Source organism: Triturus cristatus, chromosome 9 (genome assembly GCF_964204655.1).
Source record: "Triturus cristatus chromosome 9, aTriCri1.1, whole genome shotgun sequence".
Classification (NCBI taxonomy): domain Eukaryota; kingdom Metazoa; phylum Chordata; class Amphibia; order Caudata; family Salamandridae; genus Triturus; species Triturus cristatus.
This window is the reverse complement of record NC_140592.1, coordinates 1,271,400,813-1,271,424,815: the sequence shown is the minus strand read 5'-3', so window position 1 is coordinate 1,271,424,815 and position 24,003 is coordinate 1,271,400,813. Positions and strand designations below refer to the sequence as shown.

The 24,003-nt window shown below is 49.0% G+C and overlaps 1 protein-coding gene across 1 annotated transcript in view; it reads left to right on the top strand.

Annotated features, from left to right (window-relative positions):
- Window positions 1–24,003, top strand: part of BAZ1A (bromodomain adjacent to zinc finger domain 1A) — a 758,495-nt gene that overhangs the window by 317,319 nt on the left and 417,173 nt on the right. Inside the window, exon 10 of the mRNA XM_085627428.1 lies at window positions 18,008–18,146. Within this exon, the coding sequence (XP_085483554.1) occupies window positions 18,008–18,146 (139 nt within the window). The remainder of the gene's footprint in view (window positions 1–18,007; window positions 18,147–24,003) is intronic.

The window sequence follows — 24,003 nt, the reverse complement described above, 5'->3', positions numbered from 1 at the left end:
AACCTTTCCAGTTCGACCTTCGACGAAAAATCCTCGTCCATCGAGATTCTTCCGACGAAATCTTCTTCATCTCTCTCTTCGGCACTTCCTCGATTCCAGGCAGCGGCCTTCGGGCCTATCTCGACTCCGTTCTCGGCCGATGGAAAGGACTCCCTTCAAGAAGTGCCCAAAATGTGGGTCTAAATTTCCCCACACCGATCTACATCAGGTGTGCAACCTCTGCCTCTCTCCCGAACACGAGGCCCGAGACTGCCCCGCCTGCAAGTCTTTTTGATCGAAAAAGACTATTCGGGATCGTCGTGCTCGACGCACCATGGCGCACTCATCGACCTCGGCTCCACCTGACATCTTCGGAGAAGACACCGGAGCTTCGGGACAGCAGCACACCGAACAGGAGGACGATGTCGTCAGCGCTTCCGAAGCCGACGACTCCGACGTGGAGGAGATCCCACCGGGGCAGAGGGTCGTGAGTACTCTACCCCCTCCCACTCCCGCGCCCATACCGAAAGACTCCGGTTGCACCTTCGCCTCCGGGCCTAGGGAAAACCAAGCATACCGCTTCCATCACCCCACCTTCGGGCCCGGTGAAGAGGCATCGTAAGTCTCCCGGCGGCTCGGGCTCGAGCCAGCCTACTAGCAGTGCCGAAAAACACCCTTCGGCACCGAAGAAAACCACACCAAGCTCTGTTCCGAAGCCATTGGTGTCGAAACCTGGCCTCTCGGTGCCGACCAAACATAAATCCCTCGGCACCGACGCTCCCGTGCCGAAGCCTGCCTCGGCACCGAACAAAAGATCGGAGGCCCCGAAAAAGCATGGAACGGATAAACCAACGAAGCCGTCGGCTCCGAAAACATCGGCACCGACAGTGGAATCTGTGCCGGAGGAGCTATTCACGCCAGATCCTCGTCAAAAGACTTTAACAAAGGATCCAAAGACTGGACATTTGACTTTGTCTTCCAAGAAAAGACATTTAGACAAGCCAGCTCCTCCTCCACCGCCAAAACGGAAGGACTCTGCCACATCCCCCTTCAGAGTACCCTCCCCACCACCTCCACCTCCCCCATCTCCGCCTCCACCTTCTGCACCCTTGCCTCATCGCTCTCCGTCTCCAGACCCTGATGACCAAGGGGATCCATATTATGATCCAACAGATGCCCCACAGGACCCCACTCCTCCGGGAACACCAGGCCCATGGGAGGATTATCACAATCCAGATGTCCCAGATGTGCCTCAGGATGATCTTTATCCATCCAGGCCATCTATGCCGGAGGACTCCCTGGGGTTCCACCACTTGTTACAACGGGCGGCACATTATCATGGGGTGGAGTTACACAGTGATCCAGTTGAGGAAGGCTTCCTACTTGACTCTTTTGAAATCGCAGATAAATCTACTGCCATATTACCCATGCTTAAAGGGGTGACCAAACATGCGGCAGAGGTTTTCAAAGACCCAGTCAGGGCTAGGGTCTTAAACCCCAGAATAGAGAAGAAATATAAGGCAGCCCCCACAGATCCTGCCTATATTAAAAGACCTGCTCCCTTTGACTCATTAGTGGTATCCACAGCTAGGAAGCAATCCAATTCTCAGTCATCGGGGAAATCTCAGGCTTTAAGCCGGAGGTCCAAGCATCTATATTGAACAACCCTTTTGACCAACAACACTTATTTGGCCCAAAAGTAGACTAAGCCCTAGAAAAAATGAAGAAGGATACAGATACGGTGAAGTCTATGGGGGCATTACAATCCCACACTCCTAGACGCTCCTTTCGCCGTTCCTCCTTTCGAGGCACTGGCAGGGGTTACTCTGCCGATAACGCCTCTACGTCCTACAAGTCCCCTCCTCAGACTACCTTCACAAAGGGCTATCAAAGAGGTGGATATAGAGGGAACAATAATAAAGGCAGGGGCAAAACCAACACCACCCGTTCTGCCACACCGCCCACACAATGACTTTCCCCCGCTCCCCCCAGACCATTCCACTCCAGTCGGGGGCAGACTACAAGACTTTTTTCAAACCTGGGAGACCATAACATCAGACAAATGGGTGAGCCAAATTATTTGGTCAGGGTACTGTCTCGAACTAACATCTACCCCCCCCACATATTCCACCCAGGCACCGTACAATGTCACAAGAACATACCACACTGCTGAAACAAGAGGTGATCTCCCTCCTGCAAAAACAAGCTATAGAGCAGGTCCCCATCAATCAACAAAATTTAGGGATCTACTCTCTGTACTTTCTGATACCAAAGAGAGACGAGACCCTACGGCCCATTCTAGACCTCCGGCCTCTAAATGCATACATACATTCAGACCATTTCCACATGGTCACCCTACAACAAGTCCTCCCACTCCTCTGTCAGGGAGACTTTCTCACTACCTTGGATCTGAAAGAAGCATACTTTCATATTCCAATACACCCTTCTCACAGGAAGTACATCAGGTTTGTGGTGGACGGTCAGCATTACCAATTCAGGGTTCTCCCCTTCGGGGTCACCACCGCGGTAGTAGCAGCACACCTCAGATGCCAACATATTCACGTCTTCCCTTACTTAGATGACTGGCTGATAAATGCCGCGTCCTACAACCAATGTGTGCAACATACAAACGGCTCCATCCAACTGCTCCACCAGCTAGGCTTCACGGTGAACTACCAAAAGTCCCACCTCATACCATCTCACACAAAGCAATATCTCGGGGCCACTATAGACACCTCCAAAGGTATAGCCTATCCCAATTCAGCCAGGATCGCAAGCATACAAGCCTTGCACCAAACGTTCATTGCTCAGCACTCTCTCCCAGCAAGAGTGTTCATGAAGCTAATAGGGATGATGGCATCTTGCATTTTCATACTGCCCCATGCAAGACTCCACATGCGTCCACTCCAAGAGTGCCTAGCACGACAGTGGAACCAGGCCCAGGCCCAGGGACAGCTGACGGATCTGGTGTTGGTGGACGGCCGCACCCATCACTCTCTGCAGTGGTGGAACACCACAAACCTTTCCAAAGGGCGGCCGTTCCTGGACCCGGTTCCTCATGTGATTCTAACAGCGGACGCATCGCTCTCCGGCTGGGGAGCGCACCTCCTACACCTCACAATGTAAGGTCTATGGACGCCACAGCAAAAATCGCTCCACATCAACCATCTGGAGCTATTGGCGATCTTTCTAGCCCTAAAATCCTTTCAGAAACAGATTTCAGCCAAAGCAGTCCTCATTCGCACAGACAATATGACTGCAATGTATTATATTCAAAAACAGGGGGGGGGCACACTCTCCCCAGCTCTCCCGCTTAGCACAGAGCATATGGAGATGGGCAATTCCACAAAACATCTTTCTCCTGGCACAGCACGTCCCAGGCATACAAAACACCATGGCAGATCTGCTCAGCAGACAAACGCAACAAATACACGAATGGGAACTGCACCCACAAGTCCTTCGCCCATTCTTCCTCAAGTGGGGGCATCCTCAGATAGACCTCTTCGCCACCCACGAAAACAAAAAATGCCCAAGCTTCGCCGCCAGATACCCACACCCATTGTCCAAAGGCAATGCGATATGGATGAACTGGTCAGGCAGATTTGCATACGCCTTTCCACCTCTCCCACTAATTCCATTAGTGGTCAGGAAACTGCAACAGCACTCCCTCACGCTCATTCTGGTAGCCCCAACATGGGCCAGGCAGCCGTGGTACACCACAGTTCGAGGCATGTGGGCTGCTGAATTCATATCTGTGCATAGATCGCCGCCTAGTGTTGGGTCCGGATGTTTGCACGTTGTTGTCCTGGAAGAGTCTTCGAAGTATCCTTGGATAGGTGACTCCTCCCCTGGACTACAGTGCGCATGGGCATCCTCTCCATCCTCAGATTGTTTTTTTCCGCCATTGGGTTCGGATGTGCTATCTTAGCTCAAGTTAGGAAAATATTTGGTCGAGGCCAAAAGGCCTTTAGTTCGCGTCGGTACTGTTTATCGATCGGGTTTCGATAGAATTTGTTAGTTTACTAACTTTTCAGCACCGACTTCTTTCGCATTTACCTGTCCATCGACGACTTCGACGATGGAATCCAGGACACCATTCAAAAGGTGTCCGGTATGCAATGCGAAGTACCCACACATCGACGTCCATCCGGTGTGCAACAAATGCCTTTCACCGGACCACGACGAATCGACATGCATGGCCTGTGCCGGGTTCCGTTCCAAGAAGACTCTAAGGAACCGAAGAGCGGCGAGACTCGAGGCGCGGCACCGGCCCCGGCAGACATCTTCGACGAGGCCGACGTCGAAGACTTAGAAGCCATACCCTCCTGTCCCGTTTCCGAACACGACCCCGGATCGGACGGGGGCGACGAGTCACTCTTCCACAGAGGTGAAGACGACACCGAGGTAGGAGACGACGAGGAGGCCTTAGGGGCCGAGGAGAGTAGCTCCAATGATGAACAAGGCCTACCTGTTCAAACCGAAGAAACACCAGCGCCACGGCCTTTGGCTCCGGTCGAGGGATCGCCTTCGGGCCTTACCCGAGACCCATCCCGTAGTTCTTCGGCCCCGCCCTCGGACGTTCAGCGGCAGCCATTGCCGCATAAGCCAGCTGGTTTCCCTACCACAAAACCGAAGCCGAAAGCTGCTCCGGTTCAAACGAAACCGAAACTGAAAGTGGCCTTGGTCGGATCGAGGCCTTCAACGCCTTCGACGCCAGCGCAACGCGTCGGCACCGACCGCACCAAGAGGGACTTCGGTGCCGAACTGGAATCGGGCGACATCGGAGTCGGCAAAGGGAAAAAGGCCATCGGCACCGAGAAACCTACTCGGCTACCGACGCCAACGACACCGAGGGCAATACCGCCTGCTTCGCCACGCGTCGCTCCCTCGACGACGCCGAAGCCTCACGTACCGAGGACGTCGGTGGTGATCTCCACACCTCGACTCGAAGACCCGCCGGCGCCGAAAAAATCCACGCCCGGCTCTACGAACCTGCCCGGTGCCAAAGCCTCAAAGACGCCCCAAGTGCGGCCTGGTGCGACACAACAACATCTCCCACGGAGGATACTGCGGCGTTCAACGCACTTATTGAACGTGCGGCAAATAACCATGGGGTACAGCTTCACTCGGATACCATCGAGGATGACTTTCTAATGGACACCTTTGCATCCTCAGAAAGACATGTGAAAACTTTGCCAATGCTGAAGGGGGTCCTCAAGCCGGCTAAGGACATTTTCAAGGAACCCACCAGGGCACGAGTGATAAACCCCAGGATTGATAAAAAATACAGATCAGCACCTGGGGATCCTACTTACATCAAAGGACAATTACCACTCGACTCCATCGTCGTAGCGAATGCTCGCAAGAGGGCACACTCGCAAACGACAGGTGACGCTCCTCCCCCGGACAAAGAGTCCAAGGTGCTAGAGACCTCCGGCAAACGAGTTGCCGCCCAGGCTGCCAACATATGGCGCATAGCCAACACTCAAGCGCTCCTCGCTCGCTACGATAGAGCGCACTATGACACATTGGAGCACCTCCTCCAACATCTCCCTGACCACTTCAAAGAAGGTGCGGAAATTCTTATCAGAGAGGGACAGCTACTCACAAATGCTTCCATCAAATGTGCGCTAGATGCTGCAGACACGGCTGCCAGGGCCATAAACACAAGCGTCATGCTGCGACGCCATGCCTGGCTACGAATCTCAGGATTCAAGCCTGAGGTACAAAACAACATACTGAACCAGCCCGTCAACCCCGACTATTTATTCGGCCCCGAGGTTGACACCACCCTCGAAAAGATAAAAAAGAACACGGACACTGCAAAGTCCATGGGCGCTCTCCAAACTCAGTCCTTTCGGAGCGGCTCCTTTCGTCGCCCCGGAAACAAGGGAGCAGGTAGAGGACAGGGGTCACAACAAACGTATAACAAAGGCAATACACAGACCACCTACGATAAAAACACCCGAGGTGGATATCGTGGCTCCAGTACAAAGGGCAGAGGACGTGGCTACGGCAACACCAGGTCCTCCCCCAAGAACAAGCAGTGACGCCCTCTCCCTTCCTCCCGACCACATAACACCTGTCGGGGGAAGACTACAAAGGTTCCTGTCCACGTGGAACTCCATCACCACGGACAGGTGGGTCAAAGATATTATAAAATACGGTTACTGTCTGGAGTTAACCTCCACTCCACCCACAATACCACCAAGAAACCGTCCTATGTCCTCAGAGCACTTAACGCTCTTACAGCAAGAGGTAGAAAGTATGCTTCTAAAAGGCGCTATCGAGGTCGTACCCATCCACGAGCAGGGTACGGGGGTTTACTCCCTCTACTTCTTAATTCCAAAAAAGGACGGGTCGCTCAGGCCTATATTAGACCTGAGACCCCTGAACCAGTACATTCTTTCAGAGCACTTTCACATGCTCACTCTACAGCAAGTCCTTCCGCTTCTCAAGCAGGGAGACTTCCTAGCCTCACTGGACCTCAAGGATGCGTACTTTCACATACCCATCCACCCCTCACACAAAAAATACCTCAGGTTCACTGTTCAGGGGCAGCACTATCAGTTCAAAGTCCTTCCCTTCGGCGTGACAACAGCGCCCAGGGTTTTCACGAAGTGCCTAGCTACGGTGGCAGCACATTTACGGAGACAGCATATACACGTCTACCCCTACCTAGACGACTGGCTCGTTCAAGCGAAGTCAGCCCAGCAATGTGCAAGCCACATGTCCCGCACCATTCACCTTCTTCACAGTCTGGGATTCTCACTAAATTACCCAAAGTCCCATCTCCAGCCCGCACACGTACAACAGTACCTAGGTGCGACTATAGACACTCTGGCGGCCACAGCTCAGCCAAATTTAGTGAGGATCAACAGCATACAACTGCTGATCTCCAAGTTCAAACCCAATCACTCGCTTCCAGCGCGAGTGTTTATGCAGTTGATAGGCATGATGGCCTCCTGCATCTTCATAGTCCCGCACGCGAGGTTACATATGCGCCCACTTCAGGAGTGCCTAGCACGTCAGTGGAATCAGGCTCAAGGACAGTTGAAAGACCTAGTGTTGGTGAGCGGTCGGGCATACAACTCTCTGCATTGGTGGAATCCACAAAACCTTTGCAAGGGCCGACCGTTCCAAGAGCCTGTCCCACAGATAGTACTGACAGCAGACGCGTCTCTCCAGGGATGGGGAGCTCATGTACTCCACTACACAGTGCAGGGACTATGGACAACACAACAAAAGAAGATGCACATCAACCTTCTGGAACTGATGGCAATCTTCCTAGCCATGAAGGCATTCAAAGTACATCTATGCAACAAGGTCGTGTTGATCCGGACGGACAACATGACCGCAATGTACTACATACAGAAACAGGGAGGAACACACTCTCCACAGTTGTCTCATCTGGCTCAGAGCATGTGGAAGTGGGCCATTCAAAGGAACATGTTCCTCATGGCGGAACACCTCCCTGGCAAGGACAACCAGATGGCGGATCTGCTCAGCAGACACAGCCACCAGATGCACGAGTGGGAGTTACACCCATCAGTACTCCAACCGTACTTCCAGCAGTGGGGTCATCCAGAGATAGACCTATTCGCGACAAGCGAAAACGCAAAATGCCAAAGCTTCGCCGCCAGATTCCCACATCCGCAGTCGCAGGGCAATGCGATATGGATGAACTGGTCCGGCAGATTTGCGTACGCTTTTCCCCCAGCGCCGTTGATACCGCTGGTGGCTCGCAAACTCCGACAACACTCCCTGACACTCGTCCTAGTTGCTCCCACGTGGGCACGCCAGCCGTGGTACACCACCTTCCTCGAACTTTCCGTGGTGCCGCATCAAAGGCTGCGGATCAAACCCGCGCATTTGACGCAGAACCATGGAGAGGTTCAGCACCCAGATCCGCAACAGCTGAACCTGGCGATCTGGCTCCTGAAGTCCTAGAGTTTGGCTATCTCAACCTGCCACCTGACTGTATGGACATCATCAAGGAGGCCAGGAGACCCACTACCAGAGCTTGCTATGCAGCCAAATGGAAAAGGTTCGTCATCTATTGCGATAATAATGACATCAACCCGCTGGACGCATCCATCCACAACATCATCTGTTACCTCTTACACCTATACCGATGCAATCTGGCGTACACCTCTATACGTGTCCATTTGACCGCAATATCAGCCTATCTGCAAACCAGGCAGCACCTCTCTCTATTCAGAGTGCCTGCCATCAAAGCATTCTTGGAAGGGCTCAAACGAGTCATTCCACCTAGTCACCTACCGGCTCCAATGTGGAACCTCAACTTGGTCCTCACACGCCTGATGGGTCCACCCTTTGAACCTCTACACTCATGCGAGATTCAATTCCTTACCTGGAAAGTGGCCTTCCTGGTAGCGATCACTTCCCTAAGAAGAGTTAGTGAACTCCAGGCACTAACCGTTCAAGAGCCATTTATTCAGGTTCACGCCAACAGGGTCGTACTACGTGTGAGAAAGTGGGTTTCTGTTGCAGTAACCCCCCCTTTTTTTGCCTAATAGCTGATGCACTTTTCCTTGTTGTGCCCTGGGCTCCTGCCAATCAGGTGCCCAGGGCCTATGTTCCTTCCTTAAAACACACAAACTCCCAATTGGCAAACCCTGGCCACATGTCAGCCCCTGGTAAATGGTACCCTAGGTACCCAGGGCCTTGTGACCAGGGAAGGCCTCTAAGGGCTGCAGCACTCCTTGTGCCACCCTTAGAGGCCCTGTACCCTTACACACACACACTGCCTTTGCAGGCTGAGTGTCTGGGTGCAGGACAAAACAAAGAGTCGACATGGCACACATCTCTGTGTGCCATGCCCATTACCTATACTGCCAAGGCATATGTCAGCCACCCCTATGGCTGGGTGCCTTATGCCTATGGTGTGGGCACAGGAGCAGGAGCCCTGTGCCCCTACAGTACCCAGGTCCATTCCTGGGCACTGTAAGTACAGTGCTGCCTTTTACAAGTACATGGTGCTGAGAGCTCGTCAAACACGAACTCCACAGCACCATAATGGCAACACTGAAGACTGGGAAGTTTGGTATCAAACTTCTCAGCACATTAAACCCACACTGATGCCAGTGTGGGATTTAATGTACTAAGCACCCCAGAGGGCATCTTAGAGATGCCCCCTTACAGCTAACCTACAATCCACGTCTGCTCTGAGGCTGCCCAGGCTGCCACACAGCAGACACGTTGCTGGACCCCTGGGTGGGAGAGCCCCTGCTCTCCCGGGCCTGCAACAATGCACATCCTGGGTGAGGTGAGAAATCTCCTCCCCCAGGATGAGCAAAGGGAAGCTTCAAAGGCATGCCGCCAGTTGGAGTTTCCCCAGGCCACTGCAACCCCCCACTCTGGCAGGAAGCTTGGCCGGAAACCCCATTCAAGGACAGGGGATGTGCCAGCCTGCCCACCCCACCCCTCAGGTGGGGGAGGCGAGGTGAAGCACATCTCCGGGCTCTCGCCATCTTGAAGATGGGAGGCCCTACCCTATCAGGATTAGGCTACTGCCCTCCTCCCACAGGAGAGAGGCAGGATAGGGGGTGTACCCACCCCAGGACAAGGACCCATTGGTCCCTGGCCTTCACCTACCTGTAACGCCCCTAAATCTAGTATTTAGGGGCCCCCTGAACCTTCCTTCCCCAGATTCCAGATAGAAACCTACAAGAAGAGCAAGAAGAAAAAAGACCTGCCCTGCAGCTGCTAAAAAGAGGAAGACACCAACTGCTTTGGCCCCAGCCCTACCGGCCTGTCGACCCTCGAACCTGCTCCTGCTCCAGCGCGGCATCTCTTGTGGCCAGCAACCTCAAAAACCCCGGAGGACCTGGCTACCTTTGACCTCTGATTCCCTGGGACTCCCATGAGTAGAGGCTCTACTCGAGAAACCTATTCCTAACTCCTGGCAGCAGCCCGGAACCGCGGACCCAACACACTCTGCACCAGCCAAGCCTGGCCAGTACCGGAGTGGACAAAGACCCTGAGGACGACCCCACGGCGACTGTGACCCCGAGTCCGGCACCCAAGGACCCCCCTCGACATCCTGGACGAAGCCTGCAGCCTCAGAACCGAGTGCCACCCCAGCCGCGATCAACCAGAGGGTAAGATTCCCGACGTCAAAAGGCACCCCTGCACCCGGCGCCCTGCGGCCCCCTGTGCCCAATCCCGGGGTACCCACCTAACCTACAACTACCCAACTTACCCCTCGAAGTGGTGGTGGCACCGGAAACATCCTCGTCCCCGAGCCTGCAGCCTTTTTCCAAACCGGAACATTCCCATTGACTTCCATTGAGCGCCCGAAGGCTCAAAAGCACCCTGCACCCAGCCGCCCGAGTGGCCCTGGCAGTGCACTCTCTACACTAACTTACTTCCCCACTTGCCCTGAGTAAGTGACCAGGAGCCCAGCTCCCACAGACGCGTGGCTTGCCAGACAGCAGCCACCAACCAAGGCCCCCCTATCCCTCATAGGATAACATTGGGCCTAACTCACTCTGCACCCGGCCGTCCTGAAACCGCTGAGGGTGAACCAACTGTACCTACCTGACACTGGGGGACCCCTGAGTCTATGCCCGGAATTTCAACTCTGCCAGTCGAGTACTTACCCTTAAACCGCTAACTTCATTTTCCTCATAGGGTAACATTGATTGGCTTTTTCTTGAAAAATCTTCTAAGTGTGAACTTTTCAAAACTGCAAATATTCACTAAAAATCAGCCAAGTGACAAAAACGAATTTACTCACCTGCTCTTAGGTGAGCTCCCAGTGCTGGATCTTGGTGCCCAGCCCCGACTCTGAAAAGTGTTCACAACTATACTTACTTCTAACTCATTTTCCTCCCATAGGAAACCATTGTCTGCTTCTCTGTGAAATTTCTTCTAAGTGTCTACTTTTGCAAATTTGAAATATTCTTTTAAAATCGTACTATTTCTGCAAACGAAATTACTTACCTGCTTTTGATAAGGACCCCAGTCCTGGGTCTAGGCACCCAGTCCTGGATTACTAAAGTAACGATAAAGTACTCTACCTGCAATTTGAATTTCTTGCCATAGAGATCCATTGAATGTTTTCTGTGAAATATTTTCTAAGTGCTAACTTTTGAAATAGCTAAATATTATTTAAAAATCATTACAGTTATTAAGTCGACTTTCATCACTTGATTCTGAATACTGACCCCAGGCTGGTTCTAGGATCCAGACCTGGAATTCCAAAAGTAATCTAAAAAGTAATTTATCACAAATAACCTGAATTTACCATTGAGCTCAATGCATTGTATGTTTAGGAAATAGGATTGTTTATTGCAACCAACTGTGACTGTTTACACAAATTTATTGCTTGAAACAAAAGTATTTATATTCAACCTCTCATTCTGAGAAAGTATATTTTTACCCCCTTTGTGGTTCTAAAAATAAAACAAGCATATATTTTATATATACAAATCATTGGCCTAGAGTTCAGTTATTGAGTGTGTGAAACCATTTGCTGACTGAGTGTGTACAATAAATGCTTTACACTGTCCTCTGGTACTGCCTTACTGCTCGACCAAGCTACCACTTTTGAGAGTAAGGTCATACCTAACTTTGACCTCTATCAGCCTCTGGGGGACTGTGGATTCTGTACACCCTGTACCTATTAGGGAACAGTATATACAGAGCCACTTTCTCACACTACGTACCAACCCCAAATTCATGCCCAAGGTAATATCGCAGTTCCACATGAATCAGACTATTGAACTGCCCGTTTTCTTCCAAAACCCACAAACTGTTGCAGAAAGGGCACTACATACACTAGATGTACGGAGGGCCCTCATGTACTACATCGACAGGACTAAACCCTTCAGGAAGACAAAACAACTGTTCGTTGCCTTTGCCCCACACCACAAAGGTAACGCCATCTCCAAAGCAGGGATAGCCAGATGGATAGTTAAATGTATTCAAATCTGTTATCAAAAGGCAAAACGCACATTAACTATTCCACCACGAGCCCACTCAACACGTAAGTTGGGGGCTTCCATGGCCTTCCTAGGAAATATTCCCCTGCATGATATATGCAGAGCAGCCACATGGTCCACTACACACACATTTACAAAACACTATTGTGTAGATGTGCAGTCAAAACAGCAGGCAGCTGTAGGACAGGCTGTTCTCAAGACACTTTTTCAGACCGCTGCAGCTGGCACGGGTAGCCGCCGCTAATAGAGGGCACTGCTATGTATTCTATGCACAGATATGAATTCAGCAGCCCACATGCCTCGAACTGAATATGCTACTTACCAGTATGCATCTGTTCTTGGCATGTAGGGCTGCTGACATTCATATCGCCCTCCCTCCTCCCCGGCGCCTGTCGCAGCTGCAGCTCTCAGAATTACTGCAAGCATGGTCATCACTTTCTGTATCTACTCCATCACTGCCACAATGGCGAAAAACAATCTGAGGATGGAGAGGATGCCCATGCGCACTGTAGTCCAGGGGAGGAGTCACCTATCCAAGCATACTTCGAAGACTCTTCCAGGACAACAACGTGCAAACATCCGGACCCAACACTAGGCGGCGATCTATGCACAGATATGAATGTCAGCAGCCCTACATGCCAAGAACAGATGCATACTGGTAAGTAGCATATTCACTATTACAGCTGTCAGTGGTACCACATCAAAAACTGCACCTGTCCCCATGCCTCCTAACTCAGAACCTGGACCCAGCTCAGCTCAACCTTGCGATCTGGCTCCTGAAATCTTAGAATTTGGGTACCTTAACCTTCCCCCTGACTGCATGAATATTATCAAGGAAGCCAGACGTCCTACCACGCGAGCATGCTATGCCGCAAAGTGGAAGAGATTTGTTGTTTACTGCCGTAACAATACAATCAACCCTTTAGATGCATCCATACAACACATTATATGCTATCTATTCCATCTTCAAAGGTGTAACCTGGCATATTCTTCCATACGCCTACACCTAGCAGCGATTGCTGCTTACCTGCAAAATAGACAGCATTTATCACTGTTCAGAGTGCCTTTATGGAAGGCCTTAAACGCATAATTCCACCCAGGGCACCACCTTCTCCTGTTTGGAATCTAAATGTAGTTCTTACAAGGCTAATGGGTCTGCCCTTCGAACCACTGCATAAATGCGAGCTACAGTTCCTCACCTGGAAAACAGCTTTTCTCGTAGCTATCACTTCCCTTAGAAGGGTTAGTGAAATACAAGCGTTCACTATACAGGAACCCTTCTTACAAATACATCACAGCAAAGTGATACTTAGTACGAATCCAAACTTTCTGCCCAAGGTCATTTCCCCCTTCCATCTCAATCAATCGGTGGATTTACCTGTTTTTTTCTCGCAACCTCAATCTGTTGCGGAAAGGGCTCTACATACACTTGATGTTAAGAGGGCTTTACTGTACTACATACAAAGAACGCAACCTTTCAGGAAGACTAAACAATTGTTTGTCTCCTTCTCTCCACCGCATAAAGGCAACCCCATCTCTAAATCCGGGATAGCTAGGTGGATTGTAAAGTGCATACAAATTTGCTATCACAAGGCAAAAAGAACATTATCTGTTCCACCTAAAGCCCACTCTACAAGAAAGATAGGGGCTTCTAGGGAACATACCCTTAGATGACATCTGCAAAGCAGCCACATGGTCGACACCGCACACCTTCACAAAGCATTACTGTGTAGACGTGCACTCCAAGCAACAAGCTAGTGTGGGCCAGGCTGTACTAAAGACACTATTTCAAACCGCTGCAACGGATACTGGTGGTCGCCGCTAAGGTTGGGTACTGCTATATAATCTATGCACAGTGTACAATCTGCAGCTCATATGCCTCGAACGGAATATGCTACTTACCAGTATGCATCTGTTCTTCGCATGTAGAGCTGCAGAGTTGTACACGCCCGCCCGCCTCCCCGGCTACCTGTATCCGTTCCAGTCTATCTTATTTAGATACAACACACATGGGTTTCTTCACTATTATCACTACGCTCCATCTTTTCCCTGCTGGCGAAAAACAATCTGAGGATGGAGCCGATGCCCATGCGCAGTACGGACCGAAGGAGGAGTCACCGAACTCGTGACTTCTAAATATTGTCCAAGAAGAAAAACAAACTGCAAACATCCGGGCCCAACACCAGATGGCGATCTATGCACAGTGTATAGATCTGCAGCTCTACATGCCAAGGACAGATGCATTCTGGTAAGTAGCATATTCCTTTCTTCACAGGGTAACATTGACTGGCTTTTTCCTGAAATTTCTTCTAAGTGTGGACTTTTCAAATCTTAAAATATTCAACAACAATCAGCCGAGTAACGAATACGAAAATACTCAACTACTCTTAGGTGAGCTCCCAGTGCTGGATCTTGGTGGTCAGCACTGACTCTGAAAAATACTTACAACTGTACTTTCCAGTAACATACTGTACCTGCAACTTGAATTTTCTTCCATAGGGAATCATTGACTGTTTTCTTTGAAATATTTTTTAAGTGTCAACTTTTAAAATAGCTAAATATTGTTTGAAAATCATCACAGTTATTAAGTCGACTTTCATCACTTGATTCTAAGTACTCACCCAGGACTGAATCTAGGATCCAGTCCTGGAATTCCAAAAGTAATCCTAAAAGTAATCTGTGGAAAATAACATGAAACTTCCATTGAACTCAATGCATTATTGTGTTTAAAATAGTGTTGCCTATTGCAACCACTTGTAACTGTTTGTTTATAAAAGTCAATTGCATATTGCAAAAGTACTTATATAAAGCATCTCATTCTGAGAAAGTATATTTTAATTCCAATTGTTGGTTCTAAAATAAAACAAGCATATATTTTGATATATAAACCATTGGCCTAGAGTTCAGTTATTGAGTGTGTGAGACCATTTGCTGACTGAGTGTGTACAACAAATCCTTTACACTGTCCTCTGATAACTGCCTTACTGCTCGATCAAGCTACCACTTTAGAGAGTAAGGTTATATCTAACATTAGCCTCTGCCAAGCCTCTGGAGACTGTGGACTCTGTACACCCTGTACATATTTGGGAACAGTATATACAGAGCCACTTTCTCACAAGCGCGGATAAAGCCAAAAAACCAACGACGCCGACGGACCAACCAACATCACCTGATCTCTTTACACCGGATCCATTACAAAAAACACTAACCAAGGATCCTAAAACCGGACATGTGATGCTCTCCATCAAAAGGAGACAGCTGGAAAAACCTGCTCCGCCTCCACCTCCAAAGAGGAAGGACTCTGCTACCTCTCCTCTCAGAATACCTTCCCCACCTCCACTGCCCCCTCCACCTTCCCCTCCACCTTCCCCATCTCCACCGTCTCCGCCCCCACCTCATCATTCCCCAACACCATCGTCGAACGATGATGATCAGGGGAATCCATATGATTACATAGATGTGCCCCAAGATTTACCTACAGGGGACCCCACTCCCACAGGCTCCCCAGACCCATGGGACGATTATAATATCCCTGACATCCCTAACGTCCCACAGGATGATCTCTACCCTTCCGGACCTTCCCACCAGAAGACTAACTGGGGTTCAACCATCATTACAAAGGGCAGCACACTATCACGGGGTAAATCTCCATACCGACCCCGTGGAGGAGGATTTCCTCCTAGATACGTTTGATACCACACATAGGACTACCTCAATATTGCCTATGCTCAAGGGAGTTATAAAACCTGCTCCAGAGGTCTTTAAAGATCCAGTCAGAGCCAGGGTCATTAACACGTGCATTGAAAAGAAATACAAATCCGCTCCTACTGATCCCTCCTACATCAGAGGGCCAGCACCACTAGATTCACTGGTAGTATCCACAGCACGTAAAAGGGCAAACTCCCAAGCGTCAGGCGAAACACCACCACCTGACAGAGTCTAAACTCTTGGACGCATCAGGCAAGCGTACTGCATCCCAAGCTGCCAACATATGGCGTATCGCTAACACACAAGCACTACTAGCCAGGTATGACAGGGCCCATTATGACTAATTAGAAGCCATAATGCACCATCTCCCCGATAAATACAAACCTAGGGCCAACGAGCTAATTCAGGAGGGCAAAACAATTACTAATACCTCCATATGTTGTGCCCTAGATGCAGCAGACACAGCCTCCAGGGCCATCAATACTAGTGTCCTCCTCCGTCGCCATGCCTGGCTAAGGATCTCCGGTTTTAAACCGGAGGTACAAGCCTCCATCCTCAACCATCCCTTTGACCAGGAACATCCGTTTGGCCCAAAAGTAGATGAGGCCCTAGAAAAGATGAAAAAGGACACAGACACGGCAAAATCCATGGGAGCTTTACAATCGTACCCTCCCAGGCGCTCCGTTCGCCGTTCTTCCTTTCGGAGCAAATCCAGAGGCTACTCCTCCGATACCGCTTCCACTTCATATAAGGCCCCTACCCAGTCCACCTTTACAAGGGGTTACCAAAGAGGCGGCTACAGGGGCAACAATAACAAAGGCAGAGGCAAAACAAACACCGCCCGCTCTGCCACCGCACCTACCCAATGACTTCCCTCCACTCCCCCCAGACCATCCCACTCCAGTCGGGGGCAGACTCCAACATTTCCTTCCGGTCTGGACTACCATCACCTCAGATAAATGGGTAACACAAATAATTCGGTCAGGCTACTGCCTAGAACTAAAAGCTACCCCCCCCCCCCTAACCCCCCCCCTCCCCCCCCTCAAACATTCCACCCCATCTTCGCAAGAACCCGCAAAAGCTGACTCTTCAACAGACGACCCCCTTGATGGACTGGAGCCTACTAATACGCGGATTTGGCATCCATGAGGTGATCCATTGTTCGGTAAAGGACTGCATCGGGCCCTGCTCTGAGCCCTCCGGAAATCCTTCCAAGTGCAGATTATTGTGTCTAGATCTGTTTTCTGCTTCTTCTCCTCTTGTGTAGTTTCTTGGCTCGGGTTTGCAGGTGGGTCATTTGTTCTTTCAACCTCAGGACGTCATTTTAACCAAGGAGATGCGGGATTCCGTATCAATAATGAGGGATGACTCGTTGCGGAGACCCTGCCGAACCAGGGCCATTTCGACTTGGACCTCCCCATTCTTATTTTCAACCGAGGCCTGTGAGGCTCTGATGGCCTGCAGGATCGTTTTAAGGTTGCATGTTTGGTTCTTTTTTTTAAAAAGAAATAGGCTGCTAAACTTTCTATTGCCATTATAGCCTATTGTAAAACTACTAACTGCTTTGTTATTGTATTGTGGGACTCCCACTTTGATAACAGGCAATGATTCAAGCCTGTGTATGAAATATAACAAAACTGGATAACTGAAGTTACAGGTAAGTAACTTGTTTTCTTCTTAGACTTCTGGTAGGGAGCCACTTGTCAATATCGTTCCACACCAAAAAGTTTGTGTATCACCAAGTAAAGTGTCCTGATTTGTTCTGATCCCATTAAAATCTTTGTTTCCATCACACTTCAGAGGACAGTTCATTTACATTTTGTTGCGATTAAATGACAACCTGCAGCCTTTCCATTCACACTTCATTTTCCCCTACAAGATTGACATAGTTCACTTTACACTTCTGTCTCTGACTGAAAAATGCGGAGTTTGTAAACACCAGTGCCCATGTTAAAGTTAATAGCAGAAAACATAGCCTGATATTTACCCCTTGTCTTTGAAGTGCAGCAAATGTGAGCAAGTAATTACAGAATTTAAAAGCATCTTTATTTAATGTTTACACTTTTGCAACCCACCGTTTGTGAAACACTGCCTTATTGATTATTTAAAACTTACCTACTGTTACCAAATGTAAACCTAACTCTCCATTTTTGCCTAATTAAACACGTTATATTTTTATCTAAAATATGAAAAACAATTCTGATTTACATTGTGAACTATTTTCCTTATATTGATGTTCAAGAAATGGCAGTACAAGTAATGGATTTGAAGTAGAGGATATCAGGATTTGCATGGCAGCCCTTTCTAGAAGGGGTCATGTATTTATCAGCTTGACCATGTTTTTAATGTAGGAGCTGCCAGCCCCCACTCCGGTGAAGACTCGCCTGCCTCCAGAGTGTTTTGGCGATGCCCTAATGGTGTTAGAGTTTCTGCACGCTTTTGGCGAACTCTTTGATCTACAAGATGAGTTTCCTGAAGGAATCTCCCTGGGTAAGTGTATTTTTTAATCAGGATTGTTTTATTTGTGGCTTTGTCTTCAGTGAAATGTTCAGACTGCATCTAGATGTATTGTTTAGGGATCTACATTGCTGAATTTCTCCTTTAGTTTTCTGTTAGTTCCTAGTGTCTTCCTTTTTCTTTGGAGCCTCATGTTACTGCAGCATTGTGATGCATGTTTGGGGGAGTGCTGTAGTGTGGTGGACGTCAGGTTAGCTTAGGATGAATTTCCCTGAAAGCTGCATCTTTCCAATTTGTGCTTCTGAACTATTTGTTGTGAAGACAAGAAAATATGCTACCCTTAGAAGTTGTTTAGTTTTTTAGAACTGGAGAAAGTATGACTTTAATTATAGGATAGAAGTCTACCCCAGCCCCTCTCTCCCCCAATCAGAAACATTCAGACATTTAAAAATAAATATTGAAAATTGTATTCCCCAGGAGGCCTTTTTTGGGAATCCTAGGGCAGTCTGGGCTACTTGGTTGTGTAGGAAGCTGGGTTTCTGTTGCAGTAACCCCGCCACATTTTGCCTTTTTTCTGATGCACTTTGACTTTATTTGCCCTGGGTCCACGAGACGTGTTTGAGGCATGTGTGCTGTAGATACACATGCTTTGCATATTCCTGCCATCTAGTGTTGGGTCAGGATGTTTACCAATTGTTTTTCTTCAAAAACGTCTTTCCTAGTCACGAGGTAAGCTGACTCCTTTCCATGATGGTGCACATGGGCATCGACTCCATTGTTAGGTTTTTTTTCCGCCATCCCGTTTCGGGTGTGGATTGCTGTGCTCCGGTTCGAAACCATCCTTCGGGTTCTCCTTGTTGCGCAATCCACTGTACCCTCGATGGTATTATCGTAAGTCCCCATTGGGCCTCAGCACTCTGCACTCGGCTGCCCCAGTGCCGCCGAGGGTCCTTTTTGAGTGCATCCTTGACCCTGGGAACCCTTGTTCTAACCCCAGAAACCCAACACCCAACTCCACGTACTTGCCTGTAATCTCCCATAGGATTGCATTGCCTGCTTTTCTGTGAAAGAAGTTCTAAGTGTGGAGTGGGAAATTCTATGAAAAGTCATAAAGTGGGTTTTTATAACCAACTGCATTACTTCCCTTTATCCAGGAAATGTCCCAGTGTGGTATCTAAGTATACCACACTGAGTAAGAAAAGTAATCTGAAAAGTAATCCAACTACTCACAAAGTAATTATATAGTAACTGTGGAGGAATTTAAACTGTTTATGAACACTTGACTTACCTGTGACTAAACCAATTGCATTGAACTGCATTCAACTGTATTCAGCTGCATTATTCCTGCATAGTACTATTACTCTACCTGGCCTTGCTTTGTTCTACAAATAAAATACTACTAAATAATATTTTTATGCAAAACAAATTGGTCAGAGTACTGTCTTTGAGTGTGTGACATCATATCTTGCCTGTGTGTACAGTAAATGCTTGACACTACCCTCTGATAAAGCCTTGCTGCTCGCCCACGCTACCACAAATGGAGAGTAAGGTATTATCTACTATAACCTCTGTAAGCCTTTGGGGATCCACTGGACTCTGTGCACACTATACCTTACATTGGTATTGATTATACAGAGCCAGCTTTCTACATTTTGTCAGTAGCATGGTGCCCTACCACAACAGGGATGCAATACTATGACTAGCTACAGAACGCCAACGTATCACCTATCAGGGCATTGTGGTGTCCTTTTACCCTGACTTTACGGCCTATGTTCAAGCAGCCAGGAAAGAGATGACTGCAGAGAAAAAGTTGCAATCTGCAGGAATCCCATATGCCATGCTATACCTGGCGAGGCTGCTCATTGATCACAACAGCAAAGTGAAGATTTTCACAACACCGCAATCTGCAATGTACTACATCACCAATCAGCTTGCCCAGAGAAGGACCGCCACCCCCAAACTGACAATGAGGATGGTAACTGACCACAACGTAGCGCACCAGATCTTGATAACGTCTACTGGGCCCTTGGTGTGCATGGTTAAGTGGTGAGGCTGTGCATCCAGGGGGACTGGCGCCTACCCCTGCACCCACAGTGAGAACTCATGCTAGACTTCTCTGGTATGGCTATGTGCAAGAGGAGGAGGGGGGGGGGGGGGGGGGGGGGGGGAGAAAGCTGCCATTTAGAACGTATGCACATGGAGGTTATAAGGTGAGGGATGGACAACGTAAATGCCCTGGTACCTGGGCAGACTCCTACCCTACCACACCAGAGGATGTAGATTATACTGCCACCCCCCATCATGTGGGGGGGGGGGGAGAAACGGGAAAAGGGTGCACCCCTATGGTGCTATATAGTTGACTTGAAGAGGGCAGCATTAGGCGGCAGACATAGGAGGATGTTGTGAGAAAGTGCCCTCTTTCTTGCATGGGATGCCACCACTTTTTGCTGAATTGCTGATGTTCTTTGACTGAGTGTGCCCTGGGCTCCTGCCAATCAGGTGCCCAGGGCCTGTGTTCCTTCCCTAAAACTGCATTGAAGCCTAAACCCAATTGGTATCTCTGGCCACATGTCAGCTCCTGGTAAATGGTGCCAAAGGTACCCAGGGCACTGTGACCAGAAATGGCCTCTAAGGGCTGCAGCACTTATTGTGCCACCCTTAGTGGTCCTGTACCCGGACACACACACACTGCGTTTGCAGGCTGCGTGTCTTGGTGCAGAACAAAGTGAAGCGTCGACATGGCACACATCCCTGTGTGCCATGCCCACAAACCACTGCCCTGGCATACATCAGTCACCCCTCTAGCTGGGTGCTGAGCCCTGTACCCCTACAATGCCCACGTCCATTCTTGGTCAATGTAAGTGCAGTGCTGCCATTAAGAGAATATGGGGCTGGGAGTTTGTCATTACGAACTCCACAACACCATAATGGCTACACTGAAGACTGGGAAAGTTTGGTATCAAACTTCTCAGCACATTAAACCCACACTGATGCCAGTGTGGGATTTAATGTAAACTGCACAACAGAGGGTATCTTAGACATGTCCCCTGAAACTCGACCAACTTCTAGTGACCTGACTGAGTCGCTGCTTTTAGCTACCACCACCAGACATGTTTCTGGACCCCTGGGTTGAGAGCCTGCTGCTCTCGGGGGCCTGAAACAATGCACATCCTGGGACGAGGTGCCAAGCCGCCTCCAACCAGGATGGGCAGGGTTCACGAAGGGGAAGCTTCAAAGGCTGGCTGCCTTTGTGAGCTTCCCCAGGCCACTTGCTGCTTTCAGCAACTGATCCTCACTGGTTCTGACCCCCACTTTGGGCGGGAGAATCAGGCTCTCTACCCATGGCGCCAGAAACATGTCTGGTGGTTGCAGCTGAAAGTAGCCACTCAGCCTGGACACTATAGCTAGGTTCCTTTTCAGGGGGCATCTCTAAGATGCCCTCTGTGTGCATTTTTCATTAAATCACACACTGGCATCAGTGTGGGTTTAATGTGCTGAGACGTTTGATACCAAACTTCTCAGTCTTCAGTGTAGCCACTATAGGGCTGTGGAGTTTGTAATGACAAACTGCCAGCACCATGTACTTTTAATGGCAGCACTGCACTTACAATGTGTAAGAATGGACTTACACACTGTAGGGGTACAGGGCTCATGCACCTGTACCCTCACCGCTAGTATAGTGCACCCAGCTAGAGGGGTGACTGATCTATGCCAGGGCAGTGTGTTGTGGGCATGGCCATGTCAACTCTTCACTTTATGCTCCAAAACACACAGCCTGCAAAGGCAGTGTGTGAGTGTAATGGTACAGGACCTCTAAGGGTGGCACAATAAGTGCTACAGCCTTTAGAGGCCCTCTCTAGTCACAGTGCCCTGGGTACCTGTGGTACCATTTGCCAGGGGCTGACCTATGGCCAGAGGTGCCAGTTGGGTTTAGTCTTTAATGCAGTTTTAGGGAAAGAACATTGGCCCTGGGCACCTGATTAGCAGGAGCTGAGGCCACCCTCAGTCAAAGCACATCAGCAATTCAGCGAAAAGTGGGGGCAACCATGCAGAAAGAGGGCACTTTCTCACATTTGGCAAGGCTGTGTGCTTGCACCCTTCCTATTCACACTATATATAAACGGTTTGGGCACCGAGGTAGCTAATAAATTTAAAGATCTCCCACAAAATAGTGCTCGAGCGATCCAGGCCCTCCTCTGTGCAGATGAGGCTGATGAGGCTGTTCTAATGGCCTTCACCCCACCCCCGGGACTGCAGACCTGAATTACTAATTTTGTTGTTTAAATGCAGAATTTAGGGTTACTTTCTATTCAAAGTAAAATCTTTGTCATGAAATGCGACAGAAGGTCCACAAGGTGTAGGGATATGAGGATCAGTGGTGCAAATATTTGTTTTGCATCAACCTTCTTGTACCCAGGCATCTTATTTTATAATGATTGTACATGATTTCAGGCCATTTAAACTAGAAAGTTCTACTTGATGAGAACTACCATTGCTTTGTCTAAACTTAACTAAACAACTTGGCAGGAATCCTCCAAAGGACATGTTGACCATTTACAAGGCCAAATGACTGCCTGCTGCTACCTATAGGGCAGTTTGGCAGGGGCACATGAACTGCCAACCCTTGCAAACGGTTAAAAATGCATTTTTAAAGCAGCTCCTTGCGGTCCTGAATAGCTATTCCTCTTACATATGTCACACCGAATTAGTGTTATCTTTTTTGGCAGATATGATTAAGATTCAGACCGTTTTGCTGTGGCACAAAATCACGACCTCTGAACATACCAGTTTAAACCGGGCCGTTATAAGAGACTGCTTTAATTCTACCAAGGACTGGTATTTAGAGCATTCCAGAGAGGGTAGGGAACTAAGTAAGATTCTGGGCACTTATGACCTAATACACACGATGGATCTGATCCGAAGCGGGAAGCTTAACACAATCAATCCATCCTTTAGGGTAGGGGTAGAGACACGATCATTGATTTTATTTTTGTCACAAATACGCTTAAATGTAGGGTCACAAATTTTAGTATAAATGTTAGTGCTTTCAGCGACCACAACCCACTGGTATTGTCCATGAGGGACGTTAACCTATCCACACAGCCTGGTAACAGGATTACCAGCGGCATACTCAAAGCTACTAATCAGGGCAGGAGAATCAGATGGATTAATATAGACTGGGAAGCGTTTTATAGAACTCTTCTCGCTAATTCTGAAAGCCAGACCTGGAGGTGTTTAGATCCAACAGTGGAGGGGAGAGAACTGATTAGCGCATTTGAGGGCACTGCGCAGCATATTGATAGATTATTGAGGGGCAAAAAGAAGAGGCAGGTCCACCTATACCCCGAATGGTTTGACCATGATTGCTCTAGGGCACAAAGGGATTTGAAGCTAGCACTCAAAATGGTCCCTAAGGATAAGAGTAAGGTTGCTCACTGTAGGGCTCAATATAAATTGGCTACAAAACAGAGAGAAACTACCCTACAGATTCAGGCATGGAAGACATTGAGAGAGGCTGCCGAGCGTAGGGACACAAATAGCTTCTGGAGGGTAATTAATGACCCCAGTTTTCAGGCACCGAATAACCCGAAGGTGGCTTGTCATATCCTGCCTGAAGCCTGGGTGTCTCGCGCAGGTCAGATTTAATGATGAGGGGAATCTAACTGAACATTTCCCGTGCTCTAGGGGGATAAGGCAAGGATGCATCTGGCGCCCTTTCTATTCACATTATACATAAATGGCTTAGATAAGGCGCTCGGAGATTTGGGGGTAGACTGTCCATGCATTCGGAGGAGAAGTATACCCGTCCTCCTATATGTGGACGACGCGGTCCTCCTGTGCCGTACAGCAAGGAGACTACAGTCTCTCATTGATGGCTTCGTCAGTTTTA